This window comes from Populus trichocarpa, chromosome 14 (assembly GCF_000002775.5).
Source record: "Populus trichocarpa isolate Nisqually-1 chromosome 14, P.trichocarpa_v4.1, whole genome shotgun sequence".
Classification (NCBI taxonomy): Eukaryota; Viridiplantae; Streptophyta; class Magnoliopsida; order Malpighiales; family Salicaceae; genus Populus; species Populus trichocarpa.
Genome location: NC_037298.2, coordinates 632,188 through 658,006, shown reverse-complemented (window position 1 = coordinate 658,006; position 25,819 = coordinate 632,188). Strand labels below are relative to the sequence as shown.

At 34.0% G+C, this 25,819-nt stretch overlaps 2 protein-coding genes and 1 long non-coding RNA gene across 9 annotated transcripts in view; 1 reads left to right on the top strand and 2 right to left on the bottom strand.

The window, feature by feature from the left end:
• Positions 1–2,454: 2,454 nt before the first annotated feature.
• Positions 2,455–5,440, bottom strand: LOC7497309 (thioredoxin-like protein AAED1, chloroplastic). The gene is made up of 7 exons (XM_024584401.2): positions 5,053–5,440; positions 4,914–4,960; positions 4,702–4,816; positions 3,802–3,846; positions 3,659–3,718; positions 3,475–3,570; positions 2,455–2,895 (listed from the first exon to the last, which is right to left on the bottom strand). The coding sequence occupies exons 1-7, from the start codon at positions 5,428–5,430 to the stop codon at positions 2,776–2,778; spliced, it is 861 nt and encodes a 286-aa protein (XP_024440169.1). The 5' UTR covers positions 5,431–5,440; the 3' UTR covers positions 2,455–2,775.
• A 9,985-nt stretch (positions 5,441–15,425) lies between these two features.
• Positions 15,426–25,819, top strand: part of LOC18104761 (putative disease resistance protein RGA3) — a 32,911-nt gene continuing 22,517 nt past the window's right edge. For 5 of the 7 annotated variants that reach the window (XR_002977831.2, XR_002977832.2, XR_002977830.2 and 2 more), the window contains exon 1: positions 15,427–18,532. Coding sequence is in view for 2 of the 7 variants with exons in the window: in XM_052447169.1 (XP_052303129.1) it covers positions 15,562–18,532 (2,971 nt within the window). In the remaining 5 variants the exon portion in view is untranslated. Of the gene's footprint in view, positions 18,533–25,819 lie in introns of all 7 variants that reach the window. The other 2 variants (XM_006374723.3, XR_002977829.2) reach the window with 2 other exon arrangements.
• On the bottom strand, positions 21,533–25,480 carry LOC18104789 (uncharacterized). Its single transcript, XR_008057317.1, has 6 exons — positions 24,604–25,480; positions 24,134–24,215; positions 23,682–24,026; positions 23,519–23,563; positions 22,396–23,403; positions 21,533–21,864 (listed from the first exon to the last, which is right to left on the bottom strand). It is a non-coding gene; the product is annotated as an uncharacterized LOC18104789 (long non-coding RNA).

Here is a 25,819-nt window from a genome sequence, read left to right as displayed (position 1 = left end):
ATTTGGAGTAAAACGGAGCTCCCCGTGACAACTTCATATTCAAAACCCACTGGATGTTAATAAATTTGAAACTTCCTGATGAACTGGGAAAGTTTCCTTAACGTATCTATCAGAGAGACAAGAATTCTCTCAGTGCACACCTTTTTACTATAATGGTTCACTCACTTGAATGGTGAACCATATTCGTTTTTCTCCCGATTACATATCAATCCTCATGCGACTGGAATTGCAGAAGATCCAAGAGCTTTCATCGACTGAAAAAGAGGTGCAACATGTAATGTAATCATGGTTATAAGATTCAACCATGGATCAACCCAGCTCAAGAATCAACTTAGCCTGAACCCATGTCATGATTCCAGTAAATTAATCCCGGTTGATCAAAGTTTGGAATTTTTTAAAAAAGAAATCCTAAAACAATGCTGTTTAAGTGATATTTGTTTTTTAACTATCTTGGCTTATATACAAGATTAACTTGTTGAGCTGGCAGAGTTTTATAACAATTTTCCTAATTGCTTCATTAATAGTGGAACTATTAGGTCACTACTTTCGTTTATGGCATGCCTATGCAAGGCAAGAAATGAAATGTATGTGATTATGATAAACACTCGGGAAAAGAAAAGGGAAATCAATGGAGGAAATGCTAGCACAATGCAGCAAGAAGGTAGTTTCTACCATCATTCAAGGTGCACGTTCGAACTTTCAAATATGATAAAGGAGGTTGTTTGTTTTGGCAGTTCAAATCATATTTTATAATTTTTTAAAGAAAAATAATTATATATTTTTAGATTGTTTTGATATATTAATATTAAAAATAGTTTTTTTTTAAATAAAAAACAATTCATTCTAGCATATTCAAGCCAGAGTCTTCGTACTCCTGTTGAATGAGGTAATTTATACATGTACCTAACCAGTGCAAATGGTAATCGACGGGATTTTGAAGACCCACATTGCCATCAATATCACTTAAATTTACTAATCATCATAAAAAAACTGACATGACAACTGTCCTTCTCTACGGCTCTATGTAACACTAGATTGCTCATTTGCTTTCTCTTTATGATCTACATTAATGTTTTGCAGACATGATGAACCATCCTTAACTTGGGTCTAACTTTTCATATCGACATTCATGGACATGGGGTTCACCCTCTTTAGATATGGCCCATGCCTACGGTACCATAGCTAGGCTCGAGGTAAATGTGGCCCACTGTTATAATGGGCTACAAGGTTCACTCAAATAGCCCAATTTAGTTTGGATCCAGGGGCATCCTGACGTCCTCGTACCACCTGAAGGCCTACATCATCGGTTTAGGCTCTTGAAGGTCTTGATAGCCCAATCAGCCTAAAGCTCGCCATTGTTGGATTGGACCCAGGAGAATAATTGAGAACACATCTCTTGGTCACATATCATCCCAATTCCCAAGGATTGGTCCAAGGTTCGTTATCGGCAGTACATATCCCACACAAAACTCAGAATGAGAGCAGCTTTTTCAGTGGTTCATTATCACTATAGGCACTTGCCTCCAAGTAGTCAAAAACCATATGTTATCATCATATTAATTATCATACCTTAACATGAACAGATCCACATGGGTTCAAGGGGAGATAAAAAGCTTTAAACCCCAAGGTAAAGGGACCATCTTCGGCTGAAAACCTCGTCTTCTTCCTTTTAACCCCAGTATTCTCTCTAGAACTCAATCAGCCGATTCCCCTGATATTTGGAACAAGAAGCCTTCTTGATAGAATCGCACCGTTTGTTTTTGCTTGAGCTGATCAAGTCATTTCCATCGGTAGCTGGAGAGATTAGCAACTACTTGGAGCATACCAAACCTTGGTCCAAGCAACCAGTGCTATGCTAATCATATCTCAAAGTTCAATTGATCATAAACCACTATAAGGCGTGCTGATTGTATTTTCCATGGCTTGATAATTACAATGTCCCATGCATGATGACAGCTCTAACAGTACATCGTCATCTTAAACACAAACCTTTTGTATCCCCCCTTTGAGAAGCTCTAGCAAGAACAAATTCGATTCAAGCAATTCATGCATCATAATCTAGTTCAGGACATGTTAATTTCCGGAGTTGTTTGTCAATTCGGTGCCATAAGTTTTTCATAACATTTCGCAAATTTACCATATATATCATAGATTCTTTATAACATATTTGACTCTTTGTTATTGAAGCTAAAGCTTCATAATCTGATAGGTTAGGAAATATTGAATTCCACTTCAACGTGATCATCACTACAGCAAAACATACGGGGAATAAAGTGCAACTTTTCCCTACTTGTAGTAATTGACATGCAAGAAAAGGAGGATAGATTAACTTTTTTTTTTTGTTAAGACATACGAGGAATTTCCAAGTAAAATGCTCACTCTGGTTATTCTTTTCCTCCCTCCTCTCAAAATATTCTTCTTTGCATCTGTCAATCAGCCTTTATTTATAAGAACTACGCAATCACATCATTGTAATTATATATTAATGCGGGAATTACATTAGTTGTCTATGATAGCATGACATTACACAAACATGATCGCTCTATTTTATATGACTAAATTTCTGTCAAGTGTCTGTAATCTCTGCATTGAACAAGATATGCATAAAATATACAGGCGAGCTATGATAACTATACTTGACAGGCATTATATGCTCATGCCAGTATTTCCTCATTAAAACTGAAAACCATTATAATTTTGCTGCTATTACAAGGCAGCAGATAAAAAGCAGGCAACTAACCAGTGAAATATTGATACTTACTACGCGGTGAACCTTCATGCAACAGGAACTTTGCAGCAAATCTCAAAGATATCATCTAACGGGGCATGATCTCCTGTCCCTTCATCTTTCCTGGCATACAGTAACTGCTTCCCTTTGAAAACAAACATTCCTCCCTGAGAAAAACAAAACAGAACTTGATTGAATGATAGCAAGGGGAGATAGTTTTGCAGATGAACTATTCATAAACAGCACAGTACTGGGATTGGCAAATAGCTTTGCAGCATGTCTATATTGCTACTTGATTTTTCTGATTACATGTTTAAATGAACCAAGGTCAAGCTTCCTGAGTTTCTGATTGGATTTGGAGACCTGTATTTTTAAGGTTGACAATTCTTTTACGAGTCCTTTGTAAAACTTCATCTTCCTGTTTCTTGAACCAAATAATCAAAAGATATTTTAGCAGCGATAGTGGAACACAAAAGGAGTATAAGCTTCACTACTTATTAAACTGTAAGGGCCAACAAGCAACCTTAAGAATTATGGAGGGATGGTTGATCACAGTAAAACTTTAGGAACTTAGAGAATACATTACTCTACTCTGAACCAAGCAAGCTTGAACACCAACAGCTTGACAGTACTGATTGGGTTGGCTTGCTTGCAACTCTATCAAGGGAAGACCAATGACAAGACCTACAGGTAATCTATAGATAAAAATTCTTCATCACTGGATAGCAGACAGGAATAAATCAAACCTGTTGCAGTACACCACTTCTATCATCTGGGGTGGCTTCGATGGTGTAGTTTTTCACAGCTTTTCGCAGAGCATCAAATCTTGAAAAAACCTTAGCCTGTAACAAAAACATGAAAAATGATGCCTGTTGCAAATAGACATGCTCCAAGCAGACTTCTACAGAAAGCATAAAAAAGGAAGCTTACACTAGCCGGATTGAAGAATGTACGTCCAAGACCATAGTATAAGCCCAAGACATCATAAGCCTAAAATACAGTACGTCTTTCAGTGCCTGCCATAGTAAACTAAGAAGTACAAGTGGATGTAAGACTTGAATATGTATTATTACCTTGCGCTCAGGATCAGCATAAAGGCAATCCATTGGAAATGGTAACTGATCATGCAACATCAACAAGACATTGATCAGTTACAAGCAATGTCCCAAAGAAAAACAGCCCATGGGTTACAAAAAAAACAAAAGAAAGAAATGCAGTGATGGCTTGGAATTTCCTGAAAAAAAGGTCGATGATGGAAATTATTCAACACTCCGGCAGTATACTAACAGCCTCTCACATGCAAGTGGGACCCACCATAATCACAAACTGCGAACCCCATTAATATGTGAGGGAGAAGGAGTATCTCCTGTTGTATTAAATAATTGCTCATTGACGATATATATATATGGTACAGTAATGCAGAAAAGCAAGCATCTCAAAACCTTAGGAAAGATGGTTACAGAAGATGCTTTACTGCAAAATTTAGAGCAGAAAGCAACAAGCCAAATCAAAAGACAAAAGTTCACGAATGGAAACTTTACAAATTGAGGTTCTTACTATATGGATTGGATGTAACACACAAAAACACACAAGTGATACCAATAGCCAGGCACTACAACATATAAAGAAAAAAAAAACAGAAAAGAACGATTATTGAATTGAAGGCAGGTTTATAAATATGTCCGCGCATGCTCAGGTTTCCTTTTCCTTTTCTGTGTTACGATTTTTGCAACTGTTGCACGAAAAAAACACGAAACAAAACAGCACCACCCTAAATTGAGCCGCTCACCTTAAACTTAACTTGTTAGAGAAAGAAAGCAAAGCAAGAAGTGTCCAAGGATCCATTATAATAATTTTCAATCTTTATTTAATAAAATGTCACCAGCTTAATGATTGATGGCTGCCAAACTATCAATATTCCAGCTTGTCACCATAAATAAAACAAGATGGATAATTCAAGAACCACTACATACCCTTTCAGCCAGCAAACGAGCTTTATTAGGAGTACCGACACCAATTGCAATTAGCTTGACCCCGGATGAATCGAATTTTTCTTTCGATTCCTTTAATGAGGAAGCAAGTTCCCAACTTTATCATCATGATCAAAAACCAAGCACAACAAATAAATATGTTAAAAACAAGTAAACATTTTTTCAAGACAAGGAAACATCATTACATGACTAACCAGCAAGGACATCCAAAGTGTCTCAAAAGGGCAACAACAGCAATTCCCTACATAGTTAACCAACAAATTATTGAGTTAAACATTAAAAGTAAACTGTTACACACAGTTGCAACATTAGATTAAGAGAAACTATTAAAACCTCGTTTTGGTCCCAGAGATCCTTAAACATGACAGGTTGACCAGCAGTGGTAAAAATGCTAACATCACTTAGGACTCCACCTATGTCTGCTGAGAAACTGGATGCAGAGGCCCCCATGATGAGACGTGAGGGTTTCTTAGCACTGCGGGTAGTGATAAGAGTAAGGGGTGTTCTTTTGGGAGAGAAAGTAGGGGTGGTTGTTACTGAGAGAAATTGGCCATATTTTGCAGAGGAAAGACAGGTAGGTGATGGTACTTGCAGTAGTGATTTTGTAGATATCATCGCCATGATGCTGCTGCTAAGTGGTTTACAAGAGATTTGTTGAATCGGCCCACAAATTGATTCTGGTCCTCTCATTAGCATTTTTGGGAAGTTCATCCCTAGATATTTGGTTCACAAAAGAAAGTGATTTTTTTATTATTTTCTTTTTAAGGAAAAAAGAAAACAAAAAAAAAAAAAATTTGTTTATTAAAAACAGAAAACAATATTTTTTTCATCTTTCATTTCTTCCTTTTATTTGTTTATTTATTTATTATTAATAATAATAAGACCGGCATGCAGCTGGGGTTTATATTCAGTGTATGTTTCGTAATGTCGTCAAAATTGTTTTTCAAAACTATTTGTTTTTTTTAAAAAAATATTAAAATATATTTTTATTTTTAACATCAATATATTAAAATTATTAAAAAATATTAAAAAAATAATTTAATATTTTAAAAAAACAATAATACTTTTCTCAAAAACTCAAAGTCAAAAGTAACCGCCTCTCAAACAGGTGTTCATGGGACAAAAGAAATTGTGTTACTATAATGTATGTATGTATTTTTTTAATTCAATATATATATATATATATATATATATATATATATATTGGCGGAGGGAGGGGGTGGGAGGGGCTGGGCCCTTGCAAGAAAATACCTCTCCCTTATAAATATTTATAATTTTAATAAAAATAACTAAAATTTTTTCTTTGCCCCCTCTAATTTGGCCCCCCCTACTATTGTGTGTGTGTGTGTGTGTGTATATATATATATATATATATATATATATATATATATATATAGTACTGGCATGATATACATATATATTAATTTTTTATTTCATGTTGCATAATATATGTATAATATTAATAATTTTATTATTTAATACATATATATATATACCTTTAATATATATAATTTTTATTTATGTTGTATAATAAATAATATCCATATAAAAAATAGAGCAAGTATATAGTAGAAACCGAATTAATAAATACTTGTTGTCACTCCTAATAGTATTTTTTTCACCTAAAAACTTATGTTTTTGAACAAGTATCAAATCTGTTACGAGGTAATCATTCATCGAGTAAATTACTGAAAGCCTTGGAGACCACACATAAGATACACTATTTTCCATCCAGAAACCCGAGGTTTATATGCTCGGTTTACAACCTGAGAAAAAAGAAACCAGAGAGAATGAGAGTTGCTAGCAGGGGTGATTATTTTCGGTTCGGTTTGATTTTTGTCTTAAAAAACAAACTGAACCGAAATCAGTCGGTTTGAACCGGTTTCGGTTTTTTTTAAAAAAAAAATTGGCTCGGTTTTTTCCAGTTTGGCTTGGTTTTTTGGTTTTGGCTCGGTTTTTCGGTTTGACTCGGTTTTTTTCTGGTTTGGCTTGTTTTTTCCGGTTTTTTCAGTTTCAGGCTTATAAAACTGAAACCAAACCGGTTGGTTTTTTTAAAATTTTAATCGGTTTTTTTCACGATTTGATTTTTTCTATTTTATTGGTTTAATTAATTTTTCAGTTTTTTTACTTATTATCCCTCTTGGTTGCTAGAAATGCAGGTCTGTGTGTGGCCCGAGGAATTTAGGTTTGGTGGACCTTGTTGTTTTCATCATTCGAACCGCGATACAATCCAAAAATTAATAGCAAGAAAAACATGTTTTCGCTGCTTTTTATTTTTGAAAAAGATGAATTATACCAGAATCTTACACAAATACTTACTGCTAGTTTCGTACTGCGATGATAATTTAATTTGAATATAATAAATATTTACCTGACTCGATGTTAAAAGGTAGGAATTTTTTTACACCTGATAGATAATAAAAATATTAACTCAAAATCCTCTTAACTTAACCTGAAATATATATTTATATTATATAAATATATTTATAGAATATCTAGATTTTTTTAATACAATATAATATATATATATACCTTGATATTGACATGAAACACACACACACACACATATATATATATATTTTATTGATTAATAAATAATAATAGATACTCATTATATATTCATAACCTGATTAATAGTTTGTGGATATTTAAATTTTTTATCTGATAAATAATGAGTAGAGTAAGGAAATTAAGAAACTCAACTCACGAATATCCATTACTATCTTTATGCATGGTGCTTTTTAAAAATATTTTCTCTAAAAAATACATGAAAATTATTTTTTTACATTAGTATATTAAATTTATAAAAACAATATTAAAAAATAATAATTTGATGTTTTTTTTTAAATATACTTTTTAAAAACAATTAAAAACATAACATACAACACTTAAACATGTATCCACAAATCCAAGATGAGACGGAAGGAGTTTTTCAAAATGTTCACTAGCTCCTTTAGGCTGGGCTATAGTAGAAAAAAATGTCTTTTAACCCAATGAAAGCCTTGATTTGAACTTTTTTTTTTTAATTTAATGTGGGTATCCAGGCCAGCTTGCGTGCACCTCAACTAATCTCACGGGCCCTGAAGTTAACGACCATGTAAGCCTCTAGTAGCCATCATATGAGCAACCACAGGGCTCGAACCTGAGACCACAGAGATAGCAAATCTCTTTGTCCCAAGCTCTTACCACTGAGCCACCACCTAGATGGTTCCCTTGATTTGAACTTTAAATGCATAGGTTCGTGTTAAATGTTAATAAAAGTTGTTTTTATTAAAATAAGTAAAATAAATTGTCATGTTAAATAGGTGTATGGCTAGGGTATTACCTAGCTATGTTGTAAGTTAGACCATGATTTTATTGATATAAAAACTATTAAGATAATTTTTTTTAAAAAAAACAATAAAACAATAATATATTAGATCTAATCAAATTAACACAATTTAGTTTGCCAAACTCATGATTCATCAATGATCCGAGATGCAAGTTTAACGAATTAAGTTATAAAACTCAAGTCAATTCAATATGTTATCGTTTTTATTTTATTTTTTTTATTTTTTTCTTTTAATTTTTTCTTTTTACTTTTTTTTTAAGAAATCTCTATTTTCTTATCATATATTCACATAAAAAAATAAACCTGTCATGGATTGTTTTTAAAAATTTAGTTATATGATAAAAAAAATACAAAGATGAATTCAAAATCAAACAAATATTGAATGATGAAATAATTTTTTTTAATAAAAATTCTTTGTTGAAGGATAAAATTAAATAAAAAACTTTAAGGACCAAAATACTTAAAAATGCACCTTTTATATAATGAAAAAAGAAAAAGAGGCTGGATTTTTTGTTCCTGTTTAAAAATTGGTCCCCAAAGTTTCAAATATTTTAAGTTAATAAAATTTTATTTTATTTTACTAAATTAAGCATCAACACATCGTGAAAAGCGTTATATCATATTAGTTTTATTTATAATTATAGTTATATAATCTTCTTTTGAATTTTTCCTTTTCTTGTTAACATGTATTAAATAGTTTCAGCTTGAGAATGACAAAAGGATGTAAATTTTTGTTTTTCAAAACATAGAAAACAAGAAAACATGTTATCTTTATCCCTGTTATTTTTGTTTCTTTTATTTCAAAACAATAAGCAATGAAAATGAGTTGGAAAGTGTGAAAAGATTTAGCTGGAAATTGCTATTGCTAATGACAACCATTCAAGTCAGTTGTTTAGATAACCCAACAAAGATGAATGCTCATTTCAGTCATTTGATTAAAAAAAAAAAAAAAAAACCCTCAGGCTGAGTGCAAAGTTCCATGTGGAAGGATCTTAAAGCAGATGCTAGACTTGTCTTTGCGTAGCCCAAATCAACGTCGAAGGGCTGCGTGTTGACCCTAAGATAACCATCCAATACGAAATAGGCCTCAGAGGTCCCCAACTGATGCTAGCTCTAGCCTCCAGGATGCGTGCTAGCCGCTTGGGTTTGCTGATGCATTGAATTTTTTTCATTTAACCCCTTAGTTTTTTTGGTTTCTAGCGGTGTAATATATATATATATATATAAAATAAATATCTTAAAAAATAGCATAGAGAGTCATGTGTGACATGTGTGGTTTGCAAGTTGTAAATGTCATCCACACCCTTTTAAATTGTAACATCTGAAAGATACATTATTTAATTAGAAGAGAGTCGAGAGAAGAAAGGAAATAAAGAAAGAAGACCACATAGACACATTAAAATTTTAATGATACTCTCTTAGTATTATTAAAAATATCTTAATAAAAAAATAAAAAATATCATAAAAAATAAATAAAATGAATCACATGAGCTGTCTAAAAATATCAGAGCTCACTTACTTTTATATCTCTTGTGTGATCCATTCTAATCATTATTAGTGATGTTAATGTTATTAAATTTATTTTGTTGATATCTTTTTAATAATACTAATAATGTTATAATTAGAATTTGAATGTAGATTTTTTTTCCTTATTATTAAATACCGTATTTAAAAAGTCCTGAAATTATGTTTTTTTTGTAAATTTTTACACTATTTTTTTTTTTATCATTTTTTTAGGACGCTAGAGTCCAAAAATACTCTTGAACCCATGCTGTGGATAGGCTTGGCTCTCAAACCGAACTTTCAAATCCAAGTCTGTAGTAAAGAAAGGGACACCACGCAATTGAAATTGCCATCGAATATTACCATGTAGTGGAACCAGATGAGGATTATTGCTATTATTTCTATTGTAATAAACTAATGTAGCAGGTAAATTTTTTGTCTTAAATGTTTGAGTTCTAAGAATTACTATTGTAATTTTTCTTAAACGCAACAAATTATATAATAATATCCAAAGAACCAAAGTAAAAAAAATAAAAAATAAAAAACATTTTTTCTGGTAAGTTAAAAAAACATACTTCGTGCTCTATAAATGTAAGTTTCAATACGATTTGCTTCAATAAGCATGAATTTCCAGCCATGCGAGCATGTTAAGGAAGGTTTGGACGTTGGTCGATTGGCTGGATGATTAGAATCCTTCGTGCTAGATTGTTATTGATATAAATTTCTCCATTCGAGCAATGAAAGATTTTCTTATAATCTTATTGGTTATGGAAAATGATGTTGTTGCCTCCAAATGCTAATCTCAGTAGCTGATAACAAGGATTTGATGATACTTGTAATAATAATCGTGGGTAAAGTGGAAGAAACCGTGGCAAGGGAAGAGGTTGTCGTTCCTGGAACAGTAACAATCGGCAGAGCTTCTACTCTTCTAACTTTGTAATATCACGTAACAATAATGGTGGTGATCAGCAGACTAATGCTTCGGGAAATAAGAATACCTGTTGCTAGTTATGCAATGACTGGAATCACTATGGTTAAAACTGCCCGCAACGTTATGTTCACCTGGCTGCTCACGTTATTTCTCACTCACCGGCTCCTTCTAGGTCTAGATCTCATATCCAGTGCTTCTTCGACACTGCAGCGGCTCATTATATCACTCCTGACTAGGCCGGCATGACCAATCCCGAGGCCTGTTTAACGATCAACTTCAGGTTGGAGATGGTAAGGGATTTCGTGTTGCTCATATTGGTGATGTACGTAGCTATACGTAGGTTTTGTGAATCCCTCTTACTTATTCTAAAGTTTTTCAAGGCTATCTCGTGACATTTGAGATAGATAAATTAAACAAGTATAATCATCCTATGTTAAGCATATGGAAATGGATAATGAGGTTAAGGACTGGTGCATAGGAAAGGAGAACGAAATAATTAATATGGTCAGGCACATCTGGGTGCGGTGCTACGGTGCTACCTATGTATTAGCACAAGACTCGAAGAAAAGTCCATTGGCAAAGAGAACCTAGCTAAAAACAGGGGTTAGTTCATGTGATTCAGGAAAACGCAGTCACCATGAGTGTTTTTTATATGAAATCAAATAAGTTCAAATAAACATGGATCAATAATTAATCCAATTAATGTTTAGGGTGACGATGGGGGTGATCACATCGGATGCACAGATCTCTAGCTCTCTTGTCTGCCAGACCTAGCAGACTTTTCTGTTTCCACATCTATTTTCTATCCTTTTGATGTCGTTCTCGAAGACCGAAGATTTACTACCAATGCTATTCTCTGTTATTTTCGTTTCCTTTTCCTGAACACATTTCCTTCAAGCCTTCCGGACATATGATGGCGTCGGTTTAACGTTCCATGGAATGTTGTCAATATGATCAATAAATTTAGTTGATGCTGCAAATCAAGTTCAGAATATGGTGAAATATATAAAATGAAAGCCATGGTGTTATGCATGCTTGATTGATATATGGCTAGGAAGTTAGCTGAAAAATAAAATGTCCTTTTCATGGATACAGTGAATTGTTATCATGTAATGAAAAGGGTGAAGAGTCTACTTTAGTTCTTCTGGGACGAGCCATCAAAATCACGATGTTAACTGGTAATTTTTTTTTCCCATTTGAGAAATATAATTGAGGGCCTTTGAACAAGTAGTGAGTGTATGACTTCATACTCCACTAATACTAAATCACATGACAAATCTCATCACATTGATTGAAAAAGTAGAGTTCTAGAAAGCAACCGGCCGGCCAATAGAATACTTGAACTCAAATATATGTTTATATAAAGAAAGACTTGGCAGAAGACTGTACGTAAGATTAGGAAATGCAATTAAATATGTTTGTTTTTTTAAATCATCTCTTTAACAACTCGCTGCATCAAATAAAGAAAGAAAGAAAGACTGACTTTGGAAGAAGACTTACAAATTTGTTGTTTTTTTTTAAAAAATAACATTAGACAGGGAGTGGATACAAGGGAAGGGAAGGGAAGGGAAGAAAAGAGAAAAGATGTCATCCACTAAGGGAAGCAATGTAGAATCTTTGCTTTTCCACACAGTAGTGTATGTATATGTGTATGTATTGGCAGGTACAGGGCAAGGCAATATAAGAACAGGTTATTTACTGCGACTTCCTCTCTATCTTCAAGCTTTCCACGCAGTCACAGCTTCACGATGTCTTTTTCCTCTGTTATTGCGTCACGATGTCTTTTTTGGAAATTTATTGGTATTTAATTTTAAGATAATTAAAATAAGTATTTGTAAAAAAATTGATAAATTAATTTTACATAAAAAAGTCAAAATTCTCTTTTATTATTTATTATTTGTTTTGACAAAAACATATATATATATTTTTTTTTTTAATTAGCAACATAGTTGTTTTAATAAATAAAAAAATTGGTGATTTAAATAAGTACTCAAGAATTTTTAATTATTTAAATTAAAAGGGAAAATATATATCTCTTTAATCAAAACTTTCATTCTTTATTTATATATTTTTTTTAATAAAAATATTTCTTTTTTTATTAGAAGAAGCGTGGTTTTTCAAATAAAATGATTTTAAAAACAATTTTTAATACAAAAATAAAAACATTGTTTTTCCATAAATTTCTGTTTTTCAAATTAATATCTATAAATTATATTAATCATCCTAAAGTACTTAGAGCAGTTGGAGCATAACAAAACAAATGTGTTCCTACAGAGTAAGGGTTAAAAAGATTATGAAGCAGAAAGAATAGCAGATCAATTTACCTAGCTACGATACACCGTTTCACCAATATATATTTCAGGTCTTCAAAATCCTGAGTGGTAGTCTATAAATTTGTTTTGCTCTTTGTTTTTTAGTCACTTTTTTCTATTTTTTTTTATGTTGCATGTGTGTGGCGTCGCGACGATCGTTCACCCTCAAGGAAACTTGTATCGGGTCTATCTGGTAAATGTGGAGAGATAAGGAATTCTTGTCTCTTATTAGTGGAAAATTTGAATGGGAATCGCCACCTATTATTCTGGTCACTAGGAACCCTAACTGGTCTCAGAGATGAAATACGAAGACTGATTGTGTAAAGGGAAGGTATTAGCACCCCAAATACGCTCTACCTAAGGTAAGCTGCATTGTTTTATTGTCTGATAAAATCTAAGGTCTTGTTGAGGTTTCTAATTATTGGTCCTGTCTGTCTAAGATTTAAGAAAAGTCCTCCTCGGTAAAGAGGTTTTTATCTTAATGGGTAAAAACCTAACTGTTCTATATTGTCAAAAGAAAATATCTTTTTAATATTGGGAATACATTTTACGTATAAATTCATAATCCCTGATACTAAAACAACACAAAATAATTTTTTTTTGTTTTTGTTATTTTGACCAATGTTCTATTGACTTTAATAAATTGGTTATTAAAACCAAAATACATGCTAAAACATTGTTTTTTGGTGTATGAAAAACACAATATAATTTTTTAGCTTTGAGACACTTGGCCGAATGCACAAAAATATTTTTCTCTTTTTAATTTTTTTTTTGTATTTTTGGAAGTTTTGACGAAAACCAGGTATTTTAATACCGGATTCGTATTTTTTAGAAATGAAAAAAAAAAACAGACTGAGATTAAACAAAACAGTGTAAAACAATACACACGGGGAAATTATAAATACTGAAAAATATTTTTTTTCTTTAATTGTTTTTTGAAATGGGCCAGACCCGGCCCAAATGCATGGGCTGGGCCGAACCCAGCCCAACTACGTGTCTTTTCCTCTATTTTTTTCTTCTTCCTCTCTCTTGGTTTTTCATTCTTTCTCCCCCCTCCTTTTTTTTCCGTCTTTGTGTCTCCTTTTTTCCTCTTTTTTTTCCAAGAGCGAAGTGGATGAATTGGGGTTTTTAAATATAGATTTGATTGAGAATTTTTTTTATTAAACTTCCTTGTAAGGATTTGTAAACATAAATTTGAGTATTGAAGATTAAGTAAGAATATGTGTATAAATATTTAATTTTATTAAAATTTATGATAGAATACAATTTTTTTATAAAATATTTTTATAAAATATAAAATAATTATCTTATTCTTTTTTAAAATTTGATTTATAGTGATTTGATTTATTTATGAAATTAAACTAAGATTTGTGATTTACAAAAATATGAATTTAGACGCATGTTGCCAAGTGAAATTTGATGATTTAATATTTTGAGGAATATTTTGATTTGTCTTCAAAGTGCTATTAAAATTTTTTTATTGAACATTTAGCCTTAATCAAATAGAGTTTTCAAGAGAGATTTATTGCTTAAATAGCTTGTTTTAAGGAAAAGATTTTATCCCCAAAAGAATTATATTCCTCTCTATATCTAAAGTGAGACCCTCTTTTTTCCAAGATTTATAGGAGTACTCATATCTTTGGAAAATGCAACATGTTATTATTTTATTGGTTAATTTTTATTCATGAAACATTATATTTATAATAAAATATCTTAAATATTTCATTTTATTTATTAACTTTTTATTGGAAAAGAAATATATAAAGACCTATTTATTTTTATTATCATTTATTTCTAATTTATTTAACCTTTTTATGTAAAAATAAAATAAAAATGATATACAACAAGTTTTTATTGTTAAAATTTTTGGGTTCCATAGGGTTGACTGGACTTTCTGAAATTTCTTTTTCTACTATGGCTTGGAGGCTAGGAATTAGAGGGGAGAATATAGAAGAAGAGAAGATGAAGATGAGTTATGAAAAAAAGAGAGAAATTAGGGGATTTTGTTTTTCATAATTTGGTGATAAAGTTGTAACATTAAATTACAAGGACTTTTTAGTTATTAAATCAATAATAATAATAATAATAAATGGCTCAACAAATTTATAAAGCAGAAAAAATAGCATCCATTGCATCGTCAATATTTACATGAAATTAAAAAAAAACAGCAGAAAATTCCAAATTTTAGAGGGGAAATTCAAAAAGTAAAATCCTAGAAAACAACCGTCCGGATAACAGATTATGGAAATATGGGACCGGATATGATTTAAAATATTTTTTTTTATTTTTAAAAATTATTTTTAATATTAATATATTAAAACCATATAAAAATATATAAAAAATTAATTTTAAATAAAAAAATTCGAAAATTTTAAAAATATAGTTTCAATCCTAATTTCATACACAACCGAAATCTATGTACTGACACTACTTTCTTAGATTCATTGTGCGTGTCAACAGAATATAGGGAGAGGGAGGGACCCTCTGCTTTCAAGTTGTCTACAGGCCTAGATGGATTTGGACGCACAAGATAAGAAGGCAGGGTCCTTGTCTTGGCTTCAGCATGCCAAGTTTGACAGCAGTGGTTCGTGGAAGATGCTGCCAACTGCCAACTGCCATCAATCAATTAGTACAGTGAGGGAGGGACCCTCTGCTTTCAAGTTGAACGCATCTCATCATTCCAAGACGTTCACAACTTTCAGACCATTCATATCTCTCCTTTCCTCAATCTTTCTTATTTGATTTCCCAAAGAAAACAAGAGAATATGGCAGCAGAGCGTTTTCTTACGTTTGCCATGGAGGAGACTTTGAAAAGGGTCATTTCCATAGCTGCTGAAGGGATCGGACTTGCCTGGGGATTGGAGGGACAGCTGCTAAAGCTCGAAGAGTCTTTGACCATGATCCAAGCTGTGCTCCAAGATGCAGCCAGAAGGCCAGTAACAGACAAGTCTGCGAAGCTTTGGCTGGAGAAGCTACAAGGTGCAGCTTACAATGCTGAAGATGTTCTAGACGAGTTTGCTTATGAGATTCTCCGAAAAGACCAAAAGAAGGGAAAGGTACGTGACTTTTTTTCATCCCACAACCCTGCCGCATTCCGTCTGAATATGGGTCGGAAAGTTCAGAAGATCAATGAAGCCCTGGATGAGATTCAGAAACTTGCAACTTTCTTTGGGCTGGGAATTGCATCTCAACATGTAGAGAGTGCTCCTGAAGTTATCCGGGATATAGACCGACAGACAGATTCCTTGCTTGAAAGCTCAGAAGTTGTAGTAGGAAGGGAGGATGATGTCTCTAAAGTTATGAAATTGCTGATTGGCTCGATTGGTCAACAAGTTCTGTCTGTTGTCCCTATTGTGGGGATGGCAGGTCTTGGAAAGACTACTATAGCAAAAAAAGTTTGTGAAGTGGTGACGGAGAAAAAGCTTTTTGATGTAATAATATGGGTTTGTGTTTCTAATGATTTTAGTAAACGGAGGATTTTAGGAGAGATGTTGCAAGATGTTGATGGAACTACGTTGAGCAATCTAAATGCAGTTATGAAAACACTTAAGGAAAAGCTGGAAAAGAAGACATTTTTTCTTGTACTTGATGATGTGTGGGAAGGCCATGATAAGTGGAATGATTTGAAGGAGCAACTATTAAAAATAAACAATAAGAATGGGAATGCTGTTGTTGTAACAACGCGTATTAAGGAAGTAGCGGACACGATGAAGACTTCTCCAGGGAGTCAGCACGAGCCAGGGCAACTTTCAGATGATCAATGTTGGTCCATTATCAAGCAAAAGGTGAGCAGGGGTGGACGAGAAACAATAGCTTCAGACTTGGAATCTATTGGAAAAGATATTGCAAAGAAATGTGGAGGGATTCCATTACTTGCTAAAGTTCTGGGAGGAACTCTTCACGGAAAGCAGGCACAGGAGTGGAAGTCAATTCTAAACAGTAGAATTTGGGATTCTCGGGATGGAGATAAAGCTTTGCGCATATTGAGACTCAGTTTTGATCACCTGTCATCGCCATCACTGAAAAAATGTTTTGCATACTGTTCCATTTTCCCTAAAGATTTTGAAATTGAAAGGGAAGAGCTGGTTCAACTTTGGATGGCTGAAGGTTTTCTCAGGCCATCAAATGGGAGGATGGAAGACGAAGGCAACAAGTGTTTCAATGACTTGCTTGCAAATTCCTTTTTCCAAGATGTCGAAAGGAATGAGTGTGAGATCGTAACAAGTTGCAAGATGCATGATCTTGTGCATGATCTTGCATTGCAGGTTTCAAAATCAGAAGCGTTAAATCTGGAGGAGGATTCGGCTGTTGATGGTGCATCTCATATTCTTCATCTAAATCTCATATCTCGTGGGGATGTTGAGGCAGCATTTCCAGTGGGTGATGCTAGAAAATTGCGAACTGTTTTCTCAATGGTTGATGTATTCAATGGGTCTTGGAAATTCAAAAGCTTGAGAACTCTCAAATTGAAAAAGTCTGATATCATAGAGTTACCTGATTCAATTTGGAAGCTGAGACATTTGAGATATCTTGATGTCTCGGATACTGCTATCAGAGCATTGCCAGAATCCATCACCAAGCTCTACCATTTGGAAACATTAAGATTCACTGATTGCAAGTCACTAGAAAAGCTTCCCAAGAAAATGAGGAATTTAGTCAGCTTGAGACATCTCCATTTTAGTGATCCAAAGCTAGTGCCAGATGAGGTGAGACTCTTAACACGCCTTCAAACTCTGCCTTTATTTGTAGTGGGTCCAAATCATATGGTTGAAGAGCTGGGATGTTTGAATGAACTAAGAGGAGCATTGAAGATATGCAAGCTTGAGGAAGTTAGAGACAGAGAAGAAGCTGAGAAGGCAAAACTGCGTCAAAAAAGAATGAACAAATTGGTGCTTGAATGGAGTGATGATGAAGGTAACAGCGGTGTCAATAGCGAGGATGTGCTGGAAGGCCTGCAGCCTCACCCAAACATAAGAAGCTTGACAATTGAGGGTTATGGAGGTGAAAATTTCTCATCATGGATGTCTACAATTCTACTCCATAATCTGATGGAGCTGAGATTGAAAGACTGCAGCAAGAACAGACAACTCCCAACACTTGGATGTCTTCCTCGCCTTAAGATTCTAGAGATGAGTGGAATGCCTAATGTGAAATGTATAGGCAATGAGTTCTATAGCAGCAGTGGCAGTACAGCTGTACTGTTTCCAGCACTAAAAGAACTCACTTTGTCCAAAATGGATGGTCTTGAAGAATGGATGGTACCAGGTGGAGAAGTTGTTGCAGTATTTCCTTGTCTTGAAAAGTTGAGCATTGAGAAGTGTGGAAAGTTGGAAAGCATTCCGATATGTCGTCTTTCATCTCTTGTAAAATTTGAAATTAGCGATTGTGAGGAGCTGAGATATTTGTCTGGTGAGTTTCATGGCTTCACGTCTCTTCAGATTTTAAGGATATGGAGGTGTCCAAAGCTGGCATCCATTCCAAGCGTACAACGCTGCACAGCTCTGGTGAAATTGGATATATCTTGGTGCTCTGAGTTGATCTCAATTCCTGGTGATTTCCGAGAATTGAAATGTTCTTTGAAGGAATTGTTTATTAAGGGATGTAAATTGGGAGCTCTTCCAAGCGGACTACAATGTTGCGCATCTCTAGAGGATTTAAGAATAAATGATTGCGGAGAGCTTATCCATATCAGTGATTTACAGGAATTGTCTTCGCTTCGAAGATTATGGATTAGAGGTTGTGATAAGCTCATCAGTTTTGATTGGCATGGTTTACGACAATTGCCTTCTCTTGTTTATTTAGAAATCACCACGTGTCCCAGTTTGAGTGATTTCCCAGAGGATGATTGGTTAGGCGGCCTCACCCAACTGGAGGAATTGAGCATCGGTGGTTTCTCAAAGGAGATGGAGGCTTTTCCTGCAGGAGTTTTAAACTCAATCCAACACCTCAACTTGAGTGGGTCCCTCAAATCCCTAAGGATAGATGGATGGGATAAACTGAAGAGTGTACCACACCAACTTCAACACCTCACTGCCCTCAATGCATTGTCTATATATGATTTCAATGGAGAGGAGTTTGAGGAAGCATTGCCAGAATGGTTGGCCAACCTCTCTTCTCTTCATTTTCTTACGATAACGAACTGTAAGAATCTCAAGTATCTGCCAAGCTCAACAGCCATTCAACGCCTCTCCAAATTAAAGACATTGCGGATTTTGAGGGGATGTCCACATCTTAAAGAAAATTGTAGAAAGGAGAATGGCTCTGAGTGGCCCAAGATCTCTCATATCCCATCAATCTATATACGTGGTGCACGTGGATAGGTAAGTTGGTATTTTAATTTTATTCCGTTACTTTGTAGTATGCAGAGAGGAGAGAGAACCAATTAAAGTATTCAAATTAATGAAAGCAGCAATAATTAGACTTCATTCTTAAAGAATGGTTTCTTTCTCATATCCCAACATTCTTAAGTAACCAAATCAATCATAATATCTAATTATCTTTTTATTATTATGTTAACAAAATGTATACTTGTGATCAATGATAATATCAATAACCATCACTGGTTATTGTAATATTAATAATCGAATCATCTAGATGGTAGCTCAATGGTAAGAGCTTGAGATTAAGAGGTTTGCTTCCTCTGTGGTCTCAGGTTCGAGCCCTGTGGTTGCTCATATGATGGCCACTAGAGGTTTACATGGTCGTTAACTTCAGGGCCCGTGGGATTAGTCGAGGTGCGCGCAAGCTGACCCGGACACCCACGTTAAACTAAAAAAAAAATATTAATAATGACATGTGATAGTCTACGAATGTTTAGACTATTTTGACGGACACTATCACATGCCATTATTATCAATGATAATATTAATAATGCCATTATCAATGATAAAATCAATAGCAATCTGAAGATAATAAGATACAATTGCATTGTCTATCAATGTCCACATCTATCAGATTGTTGCATTCTTTCAATGTTATATAGAAAATTGTTGCATTCTTTCAATCATTACTCTAATATTATTTATTTTAAAATCATCAACTTTATATACAATTATGATACTTTAAACAAACCATTATAAATCTTAAGATTAACCAATTGATAAAACTCACATCAAATAGAGGCATTCATCATATACATAGGAATTTAATGATGATTTGTTAATATTTAAAAATTATAACCATTAAATCAATAATTTAAAAATTATAACCAAAAAATTGCCTAATCGTTTCTTGCCTACATGTAGTAACCAATTTTAACCAACCAATAAGATTATTAGTGAGATTGCTAACCAATCATTTTTTAGTAGCAAATACAATTAAAGCTAAAAACACTCTTTAGTTGACCCCAAGATTTAAAAAAAGAAAAAGAAAAAGGCAAACTTGGCTCCAGTTTATATAAAATATAAATTAATAAATTATATTTTGCTAATATATTATCTAACTCCAACCAATACAAGTACAAGTTTTTTTTTTTTTTTTAAAATCAAATGTTAACTTAGATAAGTAGTGATAGGATTGATTTAATCTTCAATTACAAAGTCTATGTCGACTGCTTATAAGGTTGCTATGAATATATATAAGGTTGTATCTTTTTTTCCTTTAACAATCTTTCTGCAGATGAGTATAATTTAGCAATTTTAGTATAACTTTGAATTTGAATACGGTCCACATGTATCCTAAGTGGCATTCAACATATATATAATTCTATGAGTCTTACTTCTCTATAGCTAGCTTCAATTTTTGTACATTATATATCTTTATAGATACTTATTAAGATTATTTCATTTTGTAGCTAAGTAGGCAATTATCCACGTGTTGAGTAGATTAACACAAACTAAAAAAAATATTTTAGAATATTAATCTTCCATACATTTGATGCATTCCTTGAGACTAAGAAGAATAAAGGCCTCTTAAAAACCTGATTATAGGGCCGAGATCGCTAACAGAGCACCAACATAAACAGCACCTTGCAAAGTCACAAATCTAGTGATGAATAGGATGCTGAGCCAGCGAAATGAAACGAAATGTTGGACAAAAAACAAAAAGGGTAAAAGAGTGCAAGCACAATGTATAAGAGAAAACAACTGCAGCAGCAAAAAAAACACAAAAGGAACTGCTTCCGGAGTAAAAATGGAGGTTGGGAGCATAACAACTATGTAGAAGCAAACTTAAAAGAAAGATGGATAAGGATTGAGTAAAGGAGACAACTATGTAGAAGCAAACTTAAAAGAAAGATGGATAAAGATTGAGTAAAGGAGGGGGGTACTTAAAGTAACAACTATGAGAAGCTAAGAACATGTGTAAGCGAAAGAAAAAAAGTGAGATGTACCGTCAGATCCTTGAAAGAAGACCAAGAAGCTGATTGAGGAGAGAATGAGCGTGATCCTAGCAGAGTTGACATCAAAACAATAGGGCAAGTGATAGATGTTCCACAATAAAAATTAGAAAACAAAGGTGAGGGAAGAGGAAAGAAGAGTAGAACAAAAGAAAAGAAAACAACACTATACCAAAGAAAAGTCAGCACAACTAATTTTCAAAAAACCAAATCCTAAACATTTAGCAACCAATGAATTCTTTTTACTCCTTTGTGCATCATCCTTTATGAAACATGTAGCCTTGGAAGTGTTGAACATCTAGTGAATCATCTTTAAAGCATAATCAAAATTTTCTAGGAAACCTTATTAGCATTCAAGTAGCCACAATTAAAGTAAAAATCTTTAAACATGCATCAACACGCAACATGAAGCTACTTATGAACACAAAAACAACTAAAGAAGTAAATTTTTTCAGCACCCAGCCAGCCACAACCAAGAGCAACAAACTTGAAGTCTAGAACATCCACAAAGAAACAACATCATAAAACAACATAAAACAACTCATGAATGCACTAATTTTTAAAGGAAAAAAAAAAGAGCTGAAAAGGACCTCAATGGTTGGCCTTACCAGTAAAATAAAACCACATGAGCTCACCCAACAAAGCTGGAAACGCAGGAGAACAGGCCCCACATGGCAAACAAAACCCAAAACCAAAAAAACCAACGTATAAGATGCCAAATCTTCTGGTTAACCTATCAAAACAATAAAAAACCCAAAGAAAAAACACCAAATAGGGATTGCAAGAGCAAAAAATAACCAAAAGCCAAAATGGATACAGAGCAAATAGATCAAAACAACCGATACAGCCACCGCCCAAAAACATTCAACAAAGATTAGCAAAACCAATTTTCACAGCCATCCTCACAATTGAAATAAAAAATTAACAATGAACAGATGTTGCCAAGAGAAAAAAAAAGAAAAAAAAGAACCAAAGCCAAGAACAGCTTAGAGAAAACAACCAAAAAACAAATGCAAGAAAGAAACCGAGAGAGCACACAACCACGCTTTTCAGGGGGGAAAAACAACTAACCATTCGTTACTCTCTTAAATAAAAAAATTAGACAACTTGACACGATGGGAAAGAAGCTAATCAGGGCAGTTATGATAGCCAAAGCAAACATGGCAGCCCATCCTAAAACGAAGTGAAATGGAGTGGTAAGGGGGTGCGGGAAATAAATAAAAAAAGCAAATCAAATGAAACTAAAAATAAGGCTTTACCAAACCTGGCTGCATGAAGACCATACCTAGCCACCAACCCACAGAGAAGATGGAATGGCCAGGCCCTAGGAAACCGGTCCCAGATGAATAGGACACTCAATCAACACTTCCCTCAACACAAATTATAATATGAACAACTTGCCAAATTGAAGCCCTTTTTATGGGCAATCATTACAGTGCACCAATCCAGGAATGAATGACCTGCGAATCAGAGAAAACAAAGCCACACCAGCAACGAGATGTCTCACAAAAGCAAGCCCAAAACCCAATCGAAAAAGAGAGAGGAGAAGGGTTGAGAAGCTGCAGATCAAGAATCTCTTACACTTCTTTGAGTTCTAATGGTCTTATAGGTCAAATTCTTTCATCCATTTCAAACTTACAAAACCTGTGGCACCTTAACTTATCCAGAAATAAACTCTCAAATCCTTTGCCAGTTATTCAAGGTAGGGGTCTTCCTCGTCTATTATCAAAAGACCTGACTTACAACAACCTCAGTTTAGGGTCAGTTCTTGATTGGATCAAAGATAAAGAACTTTCAGGTGTTCATCTAGCTAACTGTAAACTCAAAGAAAACCTTTCAAAATTTACAAGACCAGATTCTTTGAGCTCTTGAGACCTATCTGATAACTTTCTAATGGATAACATTAGTGGTTTCTTCACCAACATGTCTAATTTGCAAAAGCTCAAGCTGTCACATAACCAATTGAAGTTTGATATTTTAAAGATCAAATTGCCAGATGTAATATCCTCAGTGGAGCTCAAATCAAATCAGCTTAGTGGGTTTCTCTCAAGGATTTTAAACAACAGGGCAAACAACTTTCTGGAGATTTTAAACGTATCAGATTTCAGGCACAATGCCGAAACTCATTAAAGGATTAAGCTTGAAGGTTCTAAATCTCATGACAACATTCTCATTAAATCAATAAATTGAGGAGATATTATGAACTCACATCCTTATTTTCAGCATACCCTGCCTTAAGCTCAGCAGCCTTATCCATATAAGGCTTCTTCTCCTGAAACAAATCGAAATCAAAACATAACAGTTACAGACCACTCTCATCATTCAATAGCTTATAAGTGTCCACCAATGATTTAAAAAAAAACAGAGAGAGATAAACCAACACTCACTTCATCGGTCATTTATTTCCATCTCTCACCACCTTCCCTTGCAACCTGAATTTCATCAAATGCAGCATTAGCATTACTGTACTCTTTCCTAAGATCAACCATTATAATTATTAGTATATCAACATGAACAACATAATAAAATTGAAAATGACAAAACTATTACGTTTCATTTATCTTCTTAACATCCTTAGAGTGCGGGTTGCCTTCCTTATACTCTTTCCTAAGATCACCCCTAATTAAAGAACAACACATATCAATACAAACCCCCCTCCCCATATTCACACATTATCATCACACTATATTACACCACATAAACAAGCAACAAAGGGCATTGCATGAGGAGAAAGAAAGTAATGAGAGGTCGTTTCAGTGCATTTTCGTTTCATTGCATTACATGAGGAGAAAGAAAGTAATGGGAGGTCGTTTCAGTGCATTTTGATCCTTTCCCTTCTCCTCTTTCTTCGCTTTCGGCTCTGTCAAGGTTGCTGTCTTCCTACGAACCAAATCACTAATTCACAATCCCCAAATCATAACAAACAATCAGTTGATTAATCAGATAGCAGAACAAAATTAGTGCCTCTTATTATTAAGACTACATTAAGGAACTGAACTAACCAGAATTCATCTTGATTTTAGCATCAAGACTACGGCCTTGGAAACTTATAAAGCCACTGGCATATCCTTCTTGCACTCTTCACTGCATGTATCAATTCAAAAAAACAAAAAAAATGAATTACTTCATTGATTCCTTAATTTCTACAACCGAGTTCCCTCTTTCTTAAAAAATTCAAAGAACCATGATTGAAAACCCTAAAATCAAGTCGAGAACACAAAACTAGAAACACCTAGAAACAGAGTTTGTTCAAAAATCAACCGGGTTACGCAATTTCTTCAAAAAAATCAAAGAACCCATAATTTTAAACCCCAAAATCAATTCAAGAACACAAAAATAGGAAAACCCAGATTTAAAAAAAAAATCAAACAAATTATAGCTACTTTTCTTGAAAATCTCCAAACTCAAATTAATAGCACAAAATAAGAAAACCCCCCAAAAAAAAGTGGAGGGGGGGAACGCAAGTAAATACCATTTAACAAAACCACTGTCATCTTTTGCACGAACAAGTGAAGCAACAGTGGTAGTAGCAAACCCATCAGTAGACTCGACTTCTCCTCCTCCTCCTAACTGCTTAGAGATTTTAAAAATGAAAATAAAAGGAGAAATGTGCGTGTCTGATTGACTGGAACCAATCTGGATAACATCCAGAGGTGCCTTGGTGATGGAAATGGTTGGTAGCCAAGTTCCATTCATGGTGTTTACAGGTTAGTGAGCAAATGGAAGAAGAAGAGAGATAGAAGCAGAATTCCACGAATTCAGCTCAACATTCATTCATTATGTTCATTATTATCCTTCTCCAATTCTGTTACAGATCTTATATATGAAGATAACTTCCTATATTCTCGCTACTAGCCACACGTGGCATCTTTTCTTAACAAACCCTGCACTAATAAAATGCTCGTATAGCTATAACTAAATCCTGATAGTCATATTGTCTAAGGTTCATTTGATTTGAAAACAACCTTGTGTCCAGTGCAATTCCTTCCTCCCCCTTGAATCAAACTTAACTTGTGACAAGAAGGAAATTTCAGTTATGACAGCTGTAAAATGGCGCCAAATTGTTGGGTTTGGTATGAGAGGGAAATCATTTTGACATGGACAGATGACTTGGACTTCTTATCCACCATTGGATTTTTCTCATGGTTTTATATCAACAGCTTAGATTCAATCTCTCATTTTTGGCTCGCCTCCAAGAAACCCTCGCAAAGTACATGGTTGAGGTATATGGAAATGGAACCCCAAAAGCTAGAGGTATTTATGATAATTAATTAGTATTTAGTTGTTTTATAAACCATAGTTTTATCTTTTATAATTGACTATTTTATCAAGTTTTTAAGTAATTTAGTCTCTCTTTTTCTTTTTTTTGTTTCTAATAAGCTGTTCTTTTTTAAGTAAATTATTGAGTTAAACATTAAAAGTAAACTGTTACACACAGTTGCAACATTAGATTAAGAGAAACTATTAAAACCTCGTTTTGGTCCCAGAGATCCTTAAACATGACAGGTTGACCAGCAGTGGTAAAAATGCTAACATCACTTAGGACTCCACCTATGTCTGCTGAGAAACTGGATGCAGAGGCCCCCATGATGAGACGTGAGGGTTTCTTAGCACTGCGGGTAGTGATAAGAGTAAGGGGTGTTCTTTTGGGAGAGAAAGTAGGGGTGGTTGTTACTGAGAGAAATTGG